Source organism: Callorhinus ursinus, unplaced genomic scaffold, assembly GCF_003265705.2.
Source record: "Callorhinus ursinus isolate GAN/ISIS: 27379988/994484 unplaced genomic scaffold, GSC_fseal_2.0 scaffold7, whole genome shotgun sequence".
NCBI classification, from domain to species: domain Eukaryota; kingdom Metazoa; phylum Chordata; class Mammalia; order Carnivora; family Otariidae; genus Callorhinus; species Callorhinus ursinus.
Window position 1 is genome coordinate 6,285,606 of NW_027397069.1, and position 19,651 is coordinate 6,305,256.

At 37.3% G+C, this 19,651-nt stretch overlaps 1 protein-coding gene across 5 annotated transcripts in view; it reads right to left on the minus strand.

Annotated features, from left to right (window-relative positions):
• PCCA (propionyl-CoA carboxylase subunit alpha) overlaps positions 1-19,651 on the minus strand; it is a 394,194-nt gene that overhangs the window by 189,171 nt on the left and 185,372 nt on the right. For all 5 annotated transcript variants that reach the window (XM_073894335.1, XM_073894336.1, XM_025874636.2 and 2 more), the window contains 4 exons: positions 17,840-17,983; positions 16,398-16,472; positions 11,919-11,987; positions 10,288-10,363 (listed from right to left, as the gene is read on the minus strand). In XM_073894335.1, the coding sequence (XP_073750436.1) occupies positions 10,288-10,363; positions 11,919-11,987; positions 16,398-16,472; positions 17,840-17,983 (364 nt within the window). The remainder of the gene's footprint in view (positions 1-10,287; positions 10,364-11,918; positions 11,988-16,397; positions 16,473-17,839; positions 17,984-19,651) is intronic.

Below are 19,651 nucleotides of genomic sequence, written 5' to 3' on the forward strand. Positions count from 1 at the left end.
AGTAAGTGATTTTAGAAAATGTAAGTCAAAGGAATTATAAGCAAATATTAATTTACATCTTGGATATCAAAGAGCAGAGTCATTCAAGCACACAAATAAAGGCTGGACTTCCAAAAATCTTTCTACTTGAATAGTAAACAGAGAGTGGAAACTGACTTTTATCTTGCTAAAAGACGTTTCAGGAATAAAATTACTACACAAAAGCAGTTTCTCTTTAAATGTTCTCTGAATAAAATATTACCTATTACTATGCAAAATCCACTCATTATCTGTTTCTCTTTCCAAAGGACTAGAAGATGAAACAGTGGCTAATGGCAGACAACCCAAATCTAGGTGCCTCACTGACTCCAAAGACTACTATACATTAACTAGTTCTAAAACCAAGTGTGGAAATAATCAAAAAGACTATTTTCTTTTCCTAAAAGCTCAAAAGACCAGATAGATGGAAAAAATCATGGCACTGTTAAGAGAGATCCTACACATCTGAAAGTTATCATTTTGTACAGAGTTTACTTTCTTTCCATGTCCCAGGAAAGACAATGCTCTTTCAACTGATCCTTGTTCAAACATGAAGTTGGTCATAGAGGTACTCTGAGACGTAGTTTATAGCTTCAACGATATTATTAATCATATACTCATAAAAATTATGGTCTGAGTTTTAGACAGGGAATTGAAAATGACCTCTGCCAAAGTTCACGGGGTCCCATCTGTATGGGAAGTCACGACCAGGCCACAGAGGAGAGGACCCCTAGGAGCAGCTTTCTCCTGACTACCTGCTGTTTCCAAAACACTGGCCAGACATTCGCTGCACACACTGCCAGGATCAAACAGAGGCCAAAAGCCACTGCCTATTTCATGGGGACTCAGAAATTAACTTTAACCAAATTACATTTTTGCTCTCAAGATTTTTTATTTTAATAATAGCTCACAATCAACTTGGGAAAAAATTATTATTTGAACAACTAAGCAGTCATCCAACTGTCCTTCCTTTTCTACCCTTTACAAAACAATTTCTTTAAGCCCTCTATCCTTTAGAATTCATCAGGTGAATAATATAGAATCACAAATGCATCTGTTTTTATTCCTTAAATAAAATTCCTTAGCTTTGGTGGGAGGAGGCACATGCTCCTCTTCACCTATTTTTTTTGAACTTTTTATTTTGGAATAATTGCAGAATTACCAAAAAAAAAAAAATCACAAAAATAGTACGAAGAATTACTGTATATCCTTCACCCAGAGTCACCAAATGTTAACATCTGTTAACGCATTTATTTATCATTTTTTTCCCGTTATACACACACACACTCTCTCTCTCTCTCTCTCTTTTCCTTACATATCTGGGGGTAAGTCGAAAACAGGATGTACTTTACCTCTACGTACTTCAGTATTTCCTAAAACCAAGGTAAGTCTCCCATGTAATCACAGTACAATGACCAGATCTGAAAATTAACACTGATAACAGTATCATTATCTAATCCGCAAACCCTACTCACATTTCACCAACTGTCTCATTTATGACCTTTACTACAAAAGAAAAACTTTTTTTCTGGTCCAAGAACTAATCCTGCATTGAGCTGTCCCGTAGCCTTAGTTTCCTTTGATCTAGATAAGTTGATCCACTTTTGTTGTTTCTTGACCTTGACACTTTGGAAGAGTGCAAGCCATTTATTTCATACACTGTCTTCCAATTTGGTTGGTCTGCTGTTTCCTCATGATTATATCCAGGTTACACATTTTGGGGAGAACATCACAGAAACGATGTGCTACTCAAGAGGCACGTGATGTTTGATACGTCCCCCTACCAGGGATATTAATTGTGAGCATTTGGGTAAACTGCCAGGTCTGTTCATTTTGAAGATATTATATTTCCCACTATAGTATCTCCTCGGGATATACTGTGAAACTATGCAAACACCTGTTGCTCATATTTTCACCCACTAATTTTAGCATCTGTCATTGATGATTCTTACCTAAACAATTTGGCACAAATGGGGATTTTTCTACATCAATTAAAAATCTACTATAGAAAAGAGCTGTGCCTCTTCCCTCTTTTATCTTTCTTATCTATTTCTGTCAGTATGAACCCACGGACTCTTATCTTATTCCAAGGGCTTTAATCCATTGCTACCATTATTTATTTTGTTGCTGAAGTTTTCCCAGGTTGGGCATTGGGAACCCCTTAGAGCTGGCTCCTGTGTCTTTTTAACATATCATCATAGTACTTTCTTATACGAGATGTTTCAGGCTCATCTTAATACTCTTCTGGAAATCAGCCATTTTACCATGGAGTACTGGTTCCATTTATAAGACAATGGTATTTAAAAAATAAGATCTGGGTTCCTGGTATGCTCATTGCTATGGGTGTCAATGTTTCCATGACCTCTCAGCAGGCCAGTGGTTCTCAATCAAGGGTGATTTGCCTCCCTCCCTCATGACATATGGCAGTGTCTGGAAATACCTGATTGTCACAATTGAGGGGACACTACAGTCATTTAGTGAGTAGAGGCCAAGGGTGATAACAAATATCCTACAATGTGAAGGACAGCCCCCCCAAACAACAAAAAACTGTCTACCCCAATAGGGCTAAAGAAACTCTGAGCTAGAGATTATGTGTATATATGTACACACAAACACACATGCACACAATAACATATGTGTACACTTATTTTTCAATCTATGTTAAAAATCACAAGTTTAGGGGCGCCTGGGTGGCTCAGTCGTCAGGCGTCTGCCTTCGGCTCGGGTCGTGATCCCAGGGTTCGGGGATTCAGCCGCGCATCGGGCTCCCTGCTCCACGGGAAGCCTGCTCCCCCCCCCACTCCCCCTGCTTGTGTTCCTGCTCTCGCTATCTCTCTGTCAAATAAATAAATTTTTTTAAAGATTTAAAAAAAAAAAAATCACAAGTTTACACTGATACCTCGTTTCAACTCCACACCACGGGGCTCACTGTATCCTTACCCATTTCCACATCTATAACTTCTTTCTCTGACAATGAGAAATGTCCCTCATCTTATCCACAATCCATGTATTTATTTCCTCAATCCCAGAATACATACAAATTGGTTTCAGGACTGCTAACCCATGAACTAGGAGAAACAAACCTATTCATGTCTGTTTACACATGTTGTATTCAGCTTGAGGGTATCCAGTCAAAATACGGCTAAAAGCTAGTGAAGGCTAGATTTTTTTTTCCTCTCCCCCCTCTCCCCACCCCCGTTCACCATAATTATTCATACAGTACTATCCGTATGTCTCTGTACTCCACTTTGAGTTTCTTCCCCAGAATATTAATTTTATTTTGAAATATTAATGTCAGAATTCTAAAAGTAAAATCCAAGAAGTCTCACCTTTTCATTCCTTGTACTTTGTTTCCCATCCCCGAAACATTTCTCCCTGATCCTCCCTCCGCACCCTGTAAGTACACCATCTTATTAGTTCTGCTCTTGTGTATGTTTGTGTGTTTCCAGAAATGAGCAGATACACGTTTATATTCTTACTTCCCCTAGTCATCCACCAATATCTATTCTTTTTTCCTTTAATAAGAGAAATGCTACTTTTTAGCTTAGTATATGGCCCCCTTGACATCTACTACATTCCCCATCTTCCTAGTAGCTATGTACGACCACGTGATTAAACGCCAGTAGGATGGGAGGAGAATTAAAGGTGCTTTCTAGGTTATGCCCTGGGTGGGGGAGGGGGGCGGGAAATGGGTGTGAATTCCCCCTGCCACCTTCCTGCTGAGGCTGGATGATGGGTATAAAAGCAGCCACTCTGGGGCCCCCAAATGAAAACCATCTGCTGTGACTCTAAGAGTCTCCTTACCAGCCCCTGACAATTTCCTTTTGAGACAATGACAATGGCAGAGAAATTAAATTGTATCTTTCTTAGATCACTCTATTTCTTATTCTCTGTTATAACTGCTTAGATTACAGCCCAACTATGAAGGTCTTCAGGTAGGAGGAGGAGAGAGCATCCCAGGAAATGAAAACAGTGAAGGAGGAAGAACAAAGGGAAAGGGGCAGTGATGAGACAAAGTGGTGTAAATGACCACAGAGTCACAGAAAGGCAACGGGGAGGCACTGAAGAGTTTTAAGCAGGAAGGCATCATTAGGATTGTACTTTAATGTCTACTTTGTCCACACTGAAGAACAGATTGGTACAGATAAAGAGTATATACAGAGAACCCATTCAGAAAGCTATTACACTGGGCCATGACGTACGTAGTAGTAGCACGGGATGGCAGAGCCAAAGAAAGGGAAATTGAGTCAGAGGTATTTAGATGAAGTGAACAGACCCAGCCCCCTCAAAACGCCTTTGCAATCACTTTTCTGAGCCCAGGGGCTCACCTTCCTACCAGGTACTTCAGGGACTCTGCACCACCGCCAGAAGGATTAGCTTCTTTGGCCATCCCTCAGCCTTGGAACATCAGCTCCTCCAACTACTCCCACCTCCCCAAAATACCTCTGCCAATTCTTTTCCAAGCCACTCCAGAATATTTTCGGAGACGGCTGCTCCACAATCATCAGTCAGGTCTACTGAGGGGCATTTTCAGGGAACATTCCATCTATCATCTTGCCTCACCTGAAAATCTCAGTGCCCCCAAGGACCTCACTTCTCCAGCAACCCTCACACACCTCCTTGAGATCCACAGCCTTTTCTAGAACATTACCTCGTCAAATCCTTGGAGAAACTTTTTTCCTTGAGGTTTATCTGGTCAAAAAATCTTCTCTAATTCCCTGTCATCTACCAACTTCATCGTCCCAACCCAGTATTTGCTGCAGACTTTATGTCACTCGACTTAGGACCTTCCTTCGGATCCTAACTCCTGTCACCTTGTGTGGGTGACTCAGGCAACATCCTCACCACTCAGCTCTTAGGGTCTCATTTCAAATAATCTCCTCTCTTACTTTAGCCACCTACTCCCAGAGTCACACTGTGAAATCATCTAAGGTTCGCTAACTATACCATATTCAAAATCAATTTCTTGTTCCAAATGAAACCCCCAACTCTCCACCTCATTTCCCAGGTGCCTTGACTGGACCAATACTGAAACCTCCAATCTAGAATGTGAGACATTCTGCAAGTCAGCTCCCCTGGACTCTTCTGAAGAGTTAATGGTATGAAATCCAAAAAGAAAAAGAGCAAGATAATAAAGAGACATAAATAAAACCAATGTGTAAACTCTGACTGGATTGTGGATGGTATTAAAAAAAGATTAAAAAAAAAAGATAGTTCTTTGCAGAATTGAAGAAACTTGAATATGGACTGTGCATTAGATGATATTATGAGATTCCTGTTAATTTTCTTGAGTGTGATAATGGTATTGTGATTCTGAAGGAAAATGATCCATACTGAAATATTTAGGAGTCATGTGTCATGACGTCTGCAACTTTCTTTCAAATAGTTGAGGAAAAAAACAAGGAGGGAAGGGAAGGAAGAAGAGCCAAAAGGAGGAGAAAGGAGAAGGCAAAGAAAGGGAGAAGGAAGAGACGGAGGAAAAAAAGATATAGAAAAGCTTAGGAATCTAGGTGAAGAGCATACAGGTGTGCAATGTACTATTCAACTTTTCTCTAGGTTTGAAAATACCTAAAATAAAAAGCCTGCAGGCAATATATCGAGAGAAAACAAACTTCCGATAAACCTTTCGAGCGAACTATATATATATATTTCGATATGATGTGTATACATCCACATCTTTATGCTCATCCAAAAACAGTAAAGATATTGTAGGATGGGAAGGTGGCTTAACTAACGTCAGACTGCACCATACCTTACTCTGCAAACTGCCTTCCTATTTAATGTAAGGACATGTCTTCAAGTACCAGCTAAGTAGTAACTTACACTGAAGATGCATAGTAATTCTTTCAGTCCATCCATTTGATGGACACCTCGGTTGGTTAGAATTTGGGCTACTGTAAACAATGCTGTCAAATGTCCTCATTAACATTACCTCACAATTCAGTCTTTTAATTCTGTAGGATAAGATTCCTAAAGACTGAACAGGTAGGTCAAAGAGCATGCACTTTTAACATCCAATGCCAATCATTTTCCCAAAAGATAAGAGCAAGCCATACTCCAAACACTCCCAAGTGTGCCCAGCCCCTGTATTTCCCCTCCACAGTGAGTTATCAGTCTTTTAGAAAATGCTGCCACTCTGGGGAGCCGTTCAAAGGAAGCACAAAGTGAGGTACTCTCAACAGAGTAACATGTAAGTCCTAAGACAGTGCTCACATTACTTTCAAAGAACCAAATACAGAGGTGAGGAAAGAAAAATATTTTTTTACTCCACCATTATGGCATCTATGAATTCACGTTATCTTTCTGTCTGTTTCATATCAAGTTTACTAGGAACTCCTTGAAATAGGGATATTGTCACTCATTAATTCATTCAACAAATATTACTCACCTACCATGTGTCAGGCACTGCTAAGCGCTATTAATATACAAGTAAACAGGATAAACACCATCACTGCCCTCACGCACCTAATTTTCTTATGAGATAATCCAACACTTAGCAATTAGACAACTAATATTTTAATTACAGTTACGGTAAATGCTTTGAAGAAGCAGAACAGGGTGCAATGAAATGACATATCACATAAAGGGCTAGTATCCAAAATCTATAAAGAACTTATCAAATTCAACACCCAGAGAACAAATAATCCAATCAAGAAATGGGCAGAAGACATGAACAGACATTTCTGCCAAGAAGACATCCAAATGGCCAACAGACACATGAAAAAATGCTCAACATCACTTGGGGGCGCCTGGGTGGCTCAGATGGTTGGGCGTCTGCCTTCGGCTCGGGTCATGATCCTGGAGTCCCGGGATCGAGTCCCACATCGGGCTCCCTGCTCCTTGGGAGCCTGCTTCTCCCTCTGCCTTTCTCTCTCTCTGCCTCTCTCTCTCTCATGAATAAATAAATAAAAATCTTAAAAAAAAAAATCACTTGGCATCAGGGAAACATAAATCAAAACCACAATGAGATACCACCTCACACCAGTCAGAGTGGCTAAAATTAAGAAGTCAGGAAATGACAGATGTTGGCGAGGATGCGGAGAAAGGGGAACCCTCCTACACTGTTGGTGGGAATGCAAGCTGGTGCAGCCACTCTGGAAAACAGTGTGGAGGTTCCTCAAGATGTTGAAAATCACATAGTTACTACATGGTGTCAGGACAGGATAGGAACCCAGGACTGTCTGATTTCTTTCTATTGTACAACAGTGAACCAAAAGCAGAAATTTCATACTAAGCATGGAAAAAAACTATCTGCTCAATGAAACACATTTTATATTACATATGATACATATAAAGTTAGGAGAGTAACAGCAAGCCTACTCATCTGTATTTAAGTCACTTAATTTAAAAATGTAGTAACTAGGGGCACCTGGGTGGCTCACTAGGTTAAGCATCTGCCTTCAGCTCAGGTCATGATCCGGGACCTTAGGATCTAGCCTTGCATCAGGTTCCTTGCTCAGTGGGGAGCATGCTTCTCTCTCTGCCCCTCGCCCTGCTCATGCTCCCTCTCCCTCTCTCTCTGTCAAATAAATAAAATCTTTAAAAAAAAAATAAAACAGGGGCACCTGGGTGGCTCAGTCATTAAGCGCCTGCGTTCGGCTCAGGTCATGATCCCAGGGTCCTGGGATCGGGCCCTGTATCGGGCTCCCTGCTCAGCAGGAAGCCTGCTTCTCCCTCTCCCACTCCCCCTGCTTGTGTTCCCTGTCTCGCTGGGTCTCTCATTGGCAAATAAATAAATAAAATCTTTAAAAACTAAATAAATAAAAATGTAGTAACTAGTGAATATATGATGTAAAGTAAAATGGCGAACATTCATTTAAATACAAAACATGGCAGTGTATTCTATAAATATGAAAGAGTATTCCTTTCAGAAGCCAGAGCCGAATACAACACTAATATTTTGACAAACTGCCCATATGCCATGCCACTGCGTTACATCAAAGTTTAATAGAGATGTGATTTGACAAAACATTCTTTGTCAAATTGACTATCTCAAATTCATGAATTTACCACTCAAGCTCATTAGAGCAAAACCCAAATTAACCAAAATCTAATAATTCAACAACCAGAATAAAAATTACAAAAATATTGGCTGGGGGTAGGAATCTAGAAAACTCTTACAAATACTTTAAAGGCCTCTGGGAATAATATCCCCAAGTACCTTGTTTATGTCTATTTGTGTGTAGTTAAACACACAGAGACAAACACCCAAATTAGATGTGTGTTTCAAACACACATTTGGTGGGATATTATTTCTAAGGAAAACAGACCCTTCCAGGCCTACTTAACCAATATTTAGAGAAAAAATGCTGCTTATGGCGGAACACGGCAGAGTTAAATATATATATATAAAAAATACTCCACAATTCAAGCTGAAAAAGAACTAGAGAATGAGCTAAAAAGAATGTGAAGAGGATTTTTCAGATGTGTGTATGCTTTGGATACTGATGTTACCAATGTATTTTTTTTTTTAATTATATCTGAGTTCACTTGAGAGCTTACTGTTTTCTTTCCATTGACAAAGGTGAATCACTAGCCCATAAGGTTAGATACAATCACTGTTACTTGTTAGTTAACAAATGTTAAGAAAAGAGAGTGACAGTAAAAGGAAAAGGAGGGAAGAAATTTCTCCAGATCTAACAAGAGAAAAAACTGAGGAAAAGTGAGGACTGGATGACTATTAATCACCATAGACAAAAATGAGCAGAGAAATGTAAAAATAGTCTCTAGGGGCCCCCGGGTGGCTCATCCAGTTAAGCATCTGACTCTTGATTTTGGCTCAGGGGGTGATTTCAGGGTCATGAGATGGAGCCCCCGTGTCAGCATGGAGCCTGCTTGGGATTCTCTCCCTTCTCTCCTGCCCCTCCCCACAACTGGCCACCACCCCATCCCACCACTCATGCTCTCAAAAAAATAAATAAAGTCACTCAACTGTCCTGAACCACTACTGTACCACTGTATGAACTGTTTACTGCACAAAAGCACTGGGTCAACGGTGCAGAGTAAGGGTTTGACATGCTACATTGCTAAGCTGGGCTCTCTGTCTCAGGGCTGAATACACTCTGAGAAAAGAGCACTTTATCTAATTCACACAAAGTTGTATTCCACTTGCCAAGCCTTCTGACCTACAGGCTGTGTCCCCTTGAAGGGAATCTTTTTGAAACTGCATAAAGCTCTGTATGGGCTTGATGGGGGCCAGGTAATCATACTCCACCACTGTTCTAACCCCTCAGCCTCCAAATTCTAGCCTCCTAGTTCCACTGTTTTAAAGAGCCATGAAAAAAGAGCAAAACTACCCAGACCAGTCCTTCCCCTGGAATGTTCTTAGACCCACACTATTCACTTATAACACAAAGTGAACTTATATTTTACACTTTAAATTTAATGTTAAACTCCCATTTTTCTGAAGTTGATGATAATTTATGTTGGATTAAAATGAAATGATCTTTTCACGACTAATGAAAAGTTGCTAATACAGTTTACAACATAATTTACTCCTTAAGGGGAGTAAGTATAACTTTGCTTTCATTATTTAAATAAAATGGCTGTGAGGCACCTGGCTGGCTTAGTTGGTGAAGCATGCAACTCTTGATCTCAGGGTTGTAAGTTTCAGCCCCACACCGGGTGTAGAGATTACTTAAAGATAAAATCTTTTATATATACATATAAAAGTAAAATGGTTGCTCCTAATTCAATTATTGCTTTACATCCTAAAGGCTTGTAGGATCACACTTTCTTAAGCATTAGTACTGACCTGTATGTACATGAGGTAACAAAATTGCATTTGCTAGAGAATATTTTATAACTTGCTCTTATAGACACAAAGGGCTATTCCCTCTACTCCCAAATTAGTCAACTGCAGGTCACTGTATTTTATATCTCCATGCATTTTCAAGTTTCATGCTACAAAACATCATTGACAATGACAAAAGACAATAAATCGCTAATTTGCTGCACTGGCCAATAACAGACTTCAGAATATTAGAACCATTTTCCATACAGTACATAAAATACTAAATGCTTATCTAGGAAAGGTCATGAATCATAAGGTTAATTAAATAATTGAAGGTATATATGTAAAGTATAGGGCTGCTAAAGAAAATGAAATACCTATTCTTAATTAGTATGTCAGTTTAGTTCAAGTTTTTCTTATTTCTATTTAAACACACAGTAACCACATTTTCTACTGAATTCTCTAGTGTATCTTCAAGCTGTTTTCTAGAACTGGACACCATGTATAATAATAAGACCCCAAACGTTTGTTTTCACCTCGAATAACGTAATTATCCAGTGCATCTTCCATTCTCTTCAGTGCTTCAGTTCTATCAGAACCATATGTGATCAGCTAAAAGCAAACAAACAAAAAACAATTTACATAGGTATCTATAAATCTATCTAAAAGTCAAACAATTCATCCTAATAAAAATCAAAATACTTCCTAACAGATTTCCCAGAACATCTTTTGAACCTTCACAGTGGTTCAGTTTGTAATATAAAGTATGGCAATTAAGATTTTTAAAACTAGATAAATATGAAAATCAAGCTATTTCAGACATTTCTCCTACATTCACTATCACAGAAAAGAGCTATTTGAGCTCAACAATGAAATAAAAGCAAGCATAAAAAAGTTTAAAGGGGAAGATAATCAAAATGTGAACATTATTTGGGATAGAATATGAACATCTGTGATAGGGGAGGATTAGGCAAGATTTGTTTTTTCTCTCCCTACGAGAATGTCGTTTCCAAGTTTGACACCCTGCTTAGCCAGCTTTTACACGTAACACAGAACAGAAGCAAAGGGTTCTTGTATTAGAAAACCAGAAGGGTCTTCCTATTCTATATGACTTTCGGCCTATTTAGAGGAATCCTAAATAAATAAGCAATAAGTAACATTCTATTACTAATTTGCTTGCTAATAAGACCTTAAGTACTCATAAAATGTTTTTCTTGTTATTACATTAGTCAACGTGTAGTGTGCAATTACTTTAGTACATTCCATCAGGTCCTCAGTGTCAAGCCAGGTTGAAAATTTGTAGGCCACGTTTCTGAACAGAAATGTATTCATCAAAAATGGAACCACATCTACTCAAAATCAATCTATAATATTTTTGTTTCTTATTTTTAAACTAAATAGTGGTTCCCTAACAACCAAATTATCTAAAGTTCACTTTAATAATGCTACTGTAAAAACTTAGTGAAAAAAGATAAATAAAAATTGGTTCGCTTGCTGTAAGTACATCATCTTAAGAAAGGGTTTTTAGTAAATTCTGCAGTCAGAATTCTACATTTTATGAGATCTTACAATTCTAACAATCTAAGAATTTAAGCAGCATTGTTATTCTGGAAAGTCAAATTTCAAAGACAGGTGGACCAAAAGACATCTTATACTCTTACATAAAATTTAATTATGTGCAATCCCCACAAATTACTGATTCATAAAAATTGAAGAAAAATGGTAAAAAGTACTCCAAAAAACATGACTTATCACCCCAATTCTTTGATATGGCCTGCCATTCATACTTCTATCTCAGGCAATTTTCAGGAATGACCAAATAACAATTTAATTCATCTTCACTGTATGTGGCTGCGATGGAGCCACTGGGTAGGTAACTTTGCTACTGTTGGGAAAGGGGATCATCATTCCATTTGAGATTTGACCGGGGAAGAACCATTGACTGACTTGATTGGGGAGTGTTACAAACTAACATGGTATTGAAATTTCTCAGGAGGAAGAAAATCTGCTCTGATTTCACTTTTCCATCAGTGCACAATTACTTGTTTAATTATAAAATTACAGCACATGATTCAGAGAAAAGCTCCATTTCAGATTTTCTTAATTAAATACTTCCACTGTCTCTTCAGAAGAAGAACGAACAAAGCTATTAAGAAATCGAACTAACTTTTGAAATCATTGGATCATAATAAATGCTAATATCACTTCCTGGCTGGATGCCGCTGTCAACCCGGACCTGGGAGAAAAAAAGAAACGAAAGTAACTTCATATTGTGCGGATATTTTTCTCACAACAATTTTAATTTCTAAGGAGCATGTGGATAATTTAATCTCAAGTAACTTTTCAGCTTCCGGAAAACAGAAAAATGATCTAAACTATATAGAGACCAAATTATCTTCATCTGTTACTGTGCAGTATAATGTATTTTTTGTTCTTTCATTAAACAAAGGAACTAAGAAACCTCAAAAAAATAACAATACTATGACTTTATACATCACTATCCTGGGATGCATTTGTAGCTAGTTGATGGTGTCTTCCAACTGAAGCACGGCATGAATGATGCCCCTTCTAGGCACACTCCCCACTCTACCCTTCTGAGAGCTCCAGGGAGGACCCCAGTCAAGCCAGGCAGCAGGATTAGGAGTTCTGCTCATCAGCTCTACAGGAACACTGGTCCTGCGGCTTTCATGTCTATAACACTTTCCTTTTTTGCCTTACCCTCTCAACTGTACAACATTTTTTCTCTGTTACTGTTAGTCCCCCAAGACTTTAATGTTTACACAGCTTTTCTCATAGCTTTGCTTTGTAAGGACACAGCCCCAATTAGAGTTCTGATTTTGCGATTTTCATGGGGGCAAAAAATAGCACAAGTTCAAAATATTCTTTTGAAGAGTCTGATTGCTGTTAAACAGCCAACAAGTTAGTTAGTACATCGCTGATTCTTGTTTTCCTCTCCCAGTTTGATACCAGCAGTAAGGCACAGAGGTTAGCCATGTAAAACTTTTAAAATGAGCAGTTGCTGAAGACGAAATATTTATTAAATTATTGTGCCTAAGTTTTGGAATCTGAAGTATTTAAAAGCTAATCAAAATACTTAAGACTGTCAAGCATGTCCTAGGGGTCTTGAAGATAGAGGAATTTAATCGAAGCTGCTAGAACAGCAGGACTTTGATGCCCAACACTGTAAAGGGGTGGGAAGAGAAGAGTGGAAGCTCACGTAGCTCTTCACCTGTGGGAAGAAGCCTTCCTAATAAACAGCAGCTCATCTGTCTGCAGCAAGGCAGAAAAAGGTCAACACAGCGGCTGTTAGGCCTTTAATATTTTAATTTAGGCAATTATCAAGGGACCGCATGTAGAACCTCTTGTCTAGGATATCCACATGAGGGTACGATGATGGCTTTATTATACGGTGACATCAAAAGATAAAGCATAGTTTCATTCTCTTAAAAAAAAAAATCGCACTAACACTATTCTCTTTGTAAGGCTTCAGAAGATAACACTGTAACATACCCAGAGTGCTTTTATTTCTGTATTTGCAAACACAAAAGTATGGATATTTGTATTTACATTCACATTCATGTATGGAAATCGATTTTAAATGAAAGTCACTCAGCACACTTAAACATATCTTGGCTTTCTATTTTCTGGAAACATACTTTAGTTCTATGAAACTGAAATTCACAGTGTTTATAAAAACTAGAAAAGAATTAATGGGACAGCTGTGAAAGCAATAAAATTATAATCTACTCTCTCCCCACATTTAAACAGACCCCAAACGGCAGCTGGCAACCAACTTAGAGAAAAGAGCCTTCTGAACTTCCATTTTCTTCATTTTAGTAGCAAAAAGTTAAAAGAGTTCGTTTTACCTCCATGTATTGTTATTTAAAACCAGAGCATGCTTGCTAAAGCTGTGTTTCAAATTGAGACTGGTACAAATTCTAAAATGTTTGACTTTAAGTATATCCTATTTGCTACATAAATTGCTACAAGGCTAGTGTGGAACTCTGCTGTTCAACACACTGGTCAAATAACAGACAATAAAGATTATTTATTACTTTCTTCTATAGTTCATAATTTAAAGTCTTAGTTACCTTGAACAACACCATCCTAAAAGTTAAGTTACCCAGGGCTCTTGGATATAACCATGTCATCTACTAAAATTATGATCACAGAAGATATGTCATTTTAATTTAAAAATACATAGGGGAAAATCAAGAGGTATTATACGTAATCAACACACATCGCTAATCAAACACATTTCATTAGCCAATCAACATTTCCAATTTAAAACTGTAACAAAGCATGAAGACTCTGACTTATAATTTCCTACTTACATAGCTTTTTTCAAATAATCATCAGCTTTTATTTCTAACAATGAATTAAAAGTCAAACTAAGTCACCATTCCTCTATGGAAACAAAGGCTACACAAAAAAATATATTTAGCTTTGGCACAAAAAGTTTTAAGAATAAAGTCAAATGGAAATGTAACCAAATTTCTGAGCAGAACAAAACTGCAGTCTGAAAATAACAAATTTACAAAATGTGGTGATCAAAGATTTTTCTTAAATCTTCATCAATGCCATAGAAGTAAATTTTAGGCTTAAAGAACCATGTGAAAAGTACAGCCTGTAAATTAACTCTGAAGTATGTATTTTTTTTTTTTTAAAGATTTTATTTATTTCACAGAGAGAGAGACAGCCATACAGGGAACACCAGCAAGGGGAGTGGGAGAGGGAGAAGCAGGCTTCCCGCGGAGCAGAGAGCCCGATGCGGGGCTCGATCCCAGGACCCTGGGATCACGACCTGCGCTGAAGGCAGATGCTTAACGACTGAGCCACCCAGGCGCCCATGAAGTAGGGTATTCTTGTGACAAAAAAGGTACAGCCAAAAAGAGTTTCCCAAGTTAAAACTGACTGATCTCGTTGAAGGGGCAAGGAGGAAAAACCACACCGCCACCACCACCCAGGCACCTGTGTATGAGGGTCTCAAGCCATTGCTCAGAAACCTCTGGCATAATTTAAATGTCTTTCTTCTGTATCAACGGTGGACCGTGTGAAACTATCAGCCGTCTCCCACCCTTCATGCTCGATTCACCTCTCTCCCTCAGTCCAACTCCCAGCCCGCAATGTCTACCTGACAAGTGACAGCCCAATCTGATTAAATGCTTCCAAGGGAGGGGACTTGTGGGCCTCCATGACAGGCCAAAAGTGATCACCATGGAGATACATAATTACAGCTGTCAACGCATCTACTGTCCTGCTGACATCAATTTGATTGCTCCCAGCAATAATGATAGACAAAGCTTGGTGTGCACTCTCCCGCACCCAATCACTTTATCTATTCCTTGGTCCATTTAGCTGACATGCAACATTCACACAAGCAAATAACAGCAGTAAGCAGAACATTTAAGGCATTTTAATTGTTTTTGCTTTCTATGGATGGCTCACAACTGCAAATGTTATTACATAAAACTCCTGCTGCAGCATTAATTGAAGAAAGATTTGGTGGGACAAAGACTGTAGGGGGTATAGTTTGTCCATTATCACTTGTACTTTCAACAGGTCTCACGTTTGAAAATTGCAAATTGCAAAAACTTGCGAGGGCAAAATGTTTGACATCCTGTTAGCTATTACAACATGGTGAAAACTTCTAACAACTAGAGTAATCATTATGAATTCTTATTTAATACTTTTTTGTTTGATTAAAAAAATGTTTAGATATGTCCCTATGATACTTGTTTTCTCATCTGCTATTTAATGTCACATAATACCTGTTAAATCTTTACAATTTTTGTTCTGCCTTCAGGCTTTGAACACAGCATGGAGTCTCCCAGCCTAGAAAGGGTCAAGTCTCTTCAGAAGGCATATGGGCAAAAACAATTTAAAAAGTGAAATAAATCACATATCCAATAACATCTTCGAATTTAGAATCCTTCCTGTAATCTTTCACCATCTTCATGCCAGTAATCAAACTGAATAATCATATTCACAGATGGTACAGCCTTGTCATCCACTAGTTAACATAATGTCATATATATATGCACTTATTACCTTGATTAAGAAAAAGGGTATGTCCTTGTTCTTTTTATGCAGCAAAAACTATTTAAAGAACAGCTATTAAATATAGAAGACTTAGGAATTAGGTGGACAGTGATCACTTTTCTTTAACTGGTAGAAATATGTACTTCTTAAAGTCCATGACACTTAATAGAATGAGGCGTACTTTGTTTTACTTAATCCACTTCTATTAAGGGGCTGATTTTGTGCTTGAATTTTTGACATCTGACTATACAGGGAATCTGGGTTAGATTTAGTGAAAAGATTAAAGTGTAATACAGGAAAGCCATTTCCCATTCTTAGGATTCTGTGATCTTTCTCAGTACAATTTTCAAAAGAATTGGGAACATTGTAAACTATCATTTATTTACAAGTCAGATGTCTCTGGACTTCCCCTGTGAAGTGAATTCTGACCTTATGTATCACAAAGTACAAAATATTTTTTTAAAAACAACAAAAAACTGCCATTCCCCAGGAATTTCACTTGTCCTTCAATTTACACCCTTTAGTGTTGACATGCTTTAACATAAAAGTATGACATAAATCAAGGTTTTAACCCCTCACTTGGTATTACAGCTTAATGACTTACACCAGGTAGATGTATTGGTTCTTGGTACTGAGACAATCTCCCAATGGACGGTAAACCAAAAGACTTGTAGGGGTCCTGAAAGTTCAAAGGAAAGGAAGCACAGTCTTTGAAATATAAATCAGCAAAGTAAGGTTAAATATTTATACAATGAAGAAGCATTTATAGATCTATTTTCAATATACAGTATTTACCAAATCACAGATTTCAGAATATTATTGTCTTATACTCACTCTATAGACTACTTAGACAAGTATTTAAAAATCAAACAGAACTGTAAGCAGAATTTAGCCTGACCTTAGTCATACTTTATTGAAATTGGTAAAATTCCAACATTTTATAAATCTTCTTAGAATGGTTTGGGCAAAAATAAAATAACCTAGGCAATACATCAAAACATCCTCAAGTTCAGAACAACAACTGTAGTACGCTAAAGATATTTGTTTTCTTACTCTCAATACAGTTCACATACGGTAAAATTGGAGAATTTTAGTTCTTCAAATAAAGACCTGAAAGAAACTTTGCATGTGCTATTAGATATGTGCTCCATTTGTAAATATCTTAGATCATCAGAATAAATATTAAGTAAGTTCAGTGTCCTAACAATACCACTTAAAATATAATAAAAGCAGGAATAACCAGGCCAAGCATATTCTTCTCAAGAACTTTAAAAAACATTTCAAAACAACTTCCAGTATTCTTAGACACAGATACTATTAATTTACTTTTCGTTTTGATAAACTTCGAATTCTAAAAGTGAAACATAGTACAAATGTTTCCTTGAATTATTTTAATCATTTGAAAAAAGCATTTTCAGATACTGACTGCTTTATTATCTAGTTAATACAGTTATAAAATAGTATAAAAGTATTGGACTGACAGTTTAGGAGTAAAATCCATAATTAAAATTATGAATCAAAGTTTTGCAATTTAAATTTTAACTGCTACTTTCAATGTAAGCATAAGGGATAAAATTATTAGAAAATAAACTTGCAAAAATTTTAAGTAAATACTGAATTAACAACTCATGTGTACCCAGGGTGGGCTCTAAAAAACAAACAAAAACACAGAAATAATTGTTTCTGTTTACTTCAAATGTGATTTGGAAAACAAGCAAACAAAACAAAAACCATGGTCCATTCAAGCATACTGGAGATTTAACAAAAGCAAGAGCATTTAACGAATGCTTTGTTGGCCCTTAAACTGATGGTAGCTATTTTTCCCATCCAGGAAAAACACATAGAACTTAATCAAACTCAATCTTTTAAAACTATTTTGATTTATGTCAAAACTGTCTACCCTTTGTTCCGATTGGATTCTGTATTACATAAGCACATACTCAACACCAATTATGAAACCCTAACTTTACCTTCTGTTTATCTCTACCTGGTCCCATGACTTTGGGACACAACCGTCACCCTTCCTCTCAACATCATTCATTTTACCTCAGCATAAACCCGACATTCAACTGCCCAGCCGTTGATGGGAATATCAGCTTGTCTGTGCCTGAGAGGGTAACCCTTGGCAACACGGATCATTTCTTGGACTAGGTCCAGGCCGGTAATGCATTCTGTGACGGGATGCTCAACCTGCAAGGCCAATATGAGCCCATCAATACGTGTGGGAAAAGGTAAATAAACAGAAATAAGCAAAACAAGTTCAATAACTTATGGGTAAAATGAGGTTAATTATATTTAACATTCAATCACTTTAAAAAACTAAGAGAATAAAATTAAACACAATCTCATACAAGGCATGATTTAAAAAAAATACCTAAAAAGTATTTGTAAACTATCTGTATTACTTGTTTCCATTTTTAATTAATGTCATCTCGCAATGTTTAACACTTTCAATTTTGAAACTACTTCCTATCTGAAAATTATATATTTAGCTGCAATCCTCCATATGGCTGATAATCAACCTATTCTGCTACACTTAGCATGGCATCCACAAAGGCAGCTTATGATTTTCCAAAGCACTAGGCTAGCGTAGTCTCACCCAGTCTCATGCTTTCACTAACCTGTCCTGACAAGCAACCAGATTAGCGTACTCTTACATCAATGCAGTTTAGCAGAAAGGAGCAGATGGATCCTGCAGGTTGTTCTCCCTTCAGACTTACACAGGGAGTGCTTAGCATGCACAATAGCAAAACTGAGCCAGTGAAATCACTCTGCTTTCTCAGCAAATTGCTGATAACTACTTTGGAAGATGCTGTCATGGGGATCCCTAGCCTTCCATACTCACACATGGGATACACATGTACAAAAACATGCACCGACATATAGGGATACTAACAGGGATACACATCATTATGAATTTGTTTGACTGCTTACAAGTTCCTAAACTTAACAAAGCTAAAATAAAGCCACTTACAGCACTGATAAAGAGCAGATGATCTGTCTTTCACTGAAATCCCTGAATAAGTTCTAGAAATTTAAATAAAAGTTCGGCCACATCTGCTGTTTTAATACCAATTTCTTATCTCATAAAAATTAAGCATGTTCTAAATGCACTTCATAATAGTTTCTTTATCATGACATGTCTAATTTTATACACTCTGACACGGGGAAAGGTCAATGAACAAAAGAATTGTCTTCCCATCTTCAACTCACTAATTGAAGGACAGGACTTAGTCATTATAATAATCTTGAAGCTTATCAGAAGCAGACAATGCCATGGTCTTAAAAAAAAAAAAAAAAGCTTTGTAAAAATAAACAGATGGCATCCATAATTAGCTCTGTGTGTGTTATGAGTTTGTTTACAGTTTCAACAACATTTTAAGACATTTTGACATAATTTTAATGACAAAATCATCGCTAAAATAAGCATCTACCCTTTGTAAAATAAATGTGACACTAAATAAAGATCTTATTAGATAGTTCAAAAAATAAATTTTTGAAAGATATGGTTTTTGAGAAACAAGATTCTATATGACAAATATAACAAGAAAGGAACAAGTGTAAATGCCCATCTCTTATTGCTAGAAACAAATTTTATGTGAGAAACCATCTTACCACTCTATTCAAAGTGAGCCTACTGTGTGCCAAGGGCTTTAAATCAATACTATTCACACACCTCGTTAGGTGAAAAAACAGTTTTAAAAGTTAAGTGAATGATTTAACTCTATTCTATGATTAACTCCTTCTATGTCTAGTGCCCAGAAAAGTACGCACTATATACTAGGCAAATAAATAAATAATGAATGAATAAATGAGCAGCAAATCCAGAGCCACATCTAGAGTAAATGGGAGAGGCAG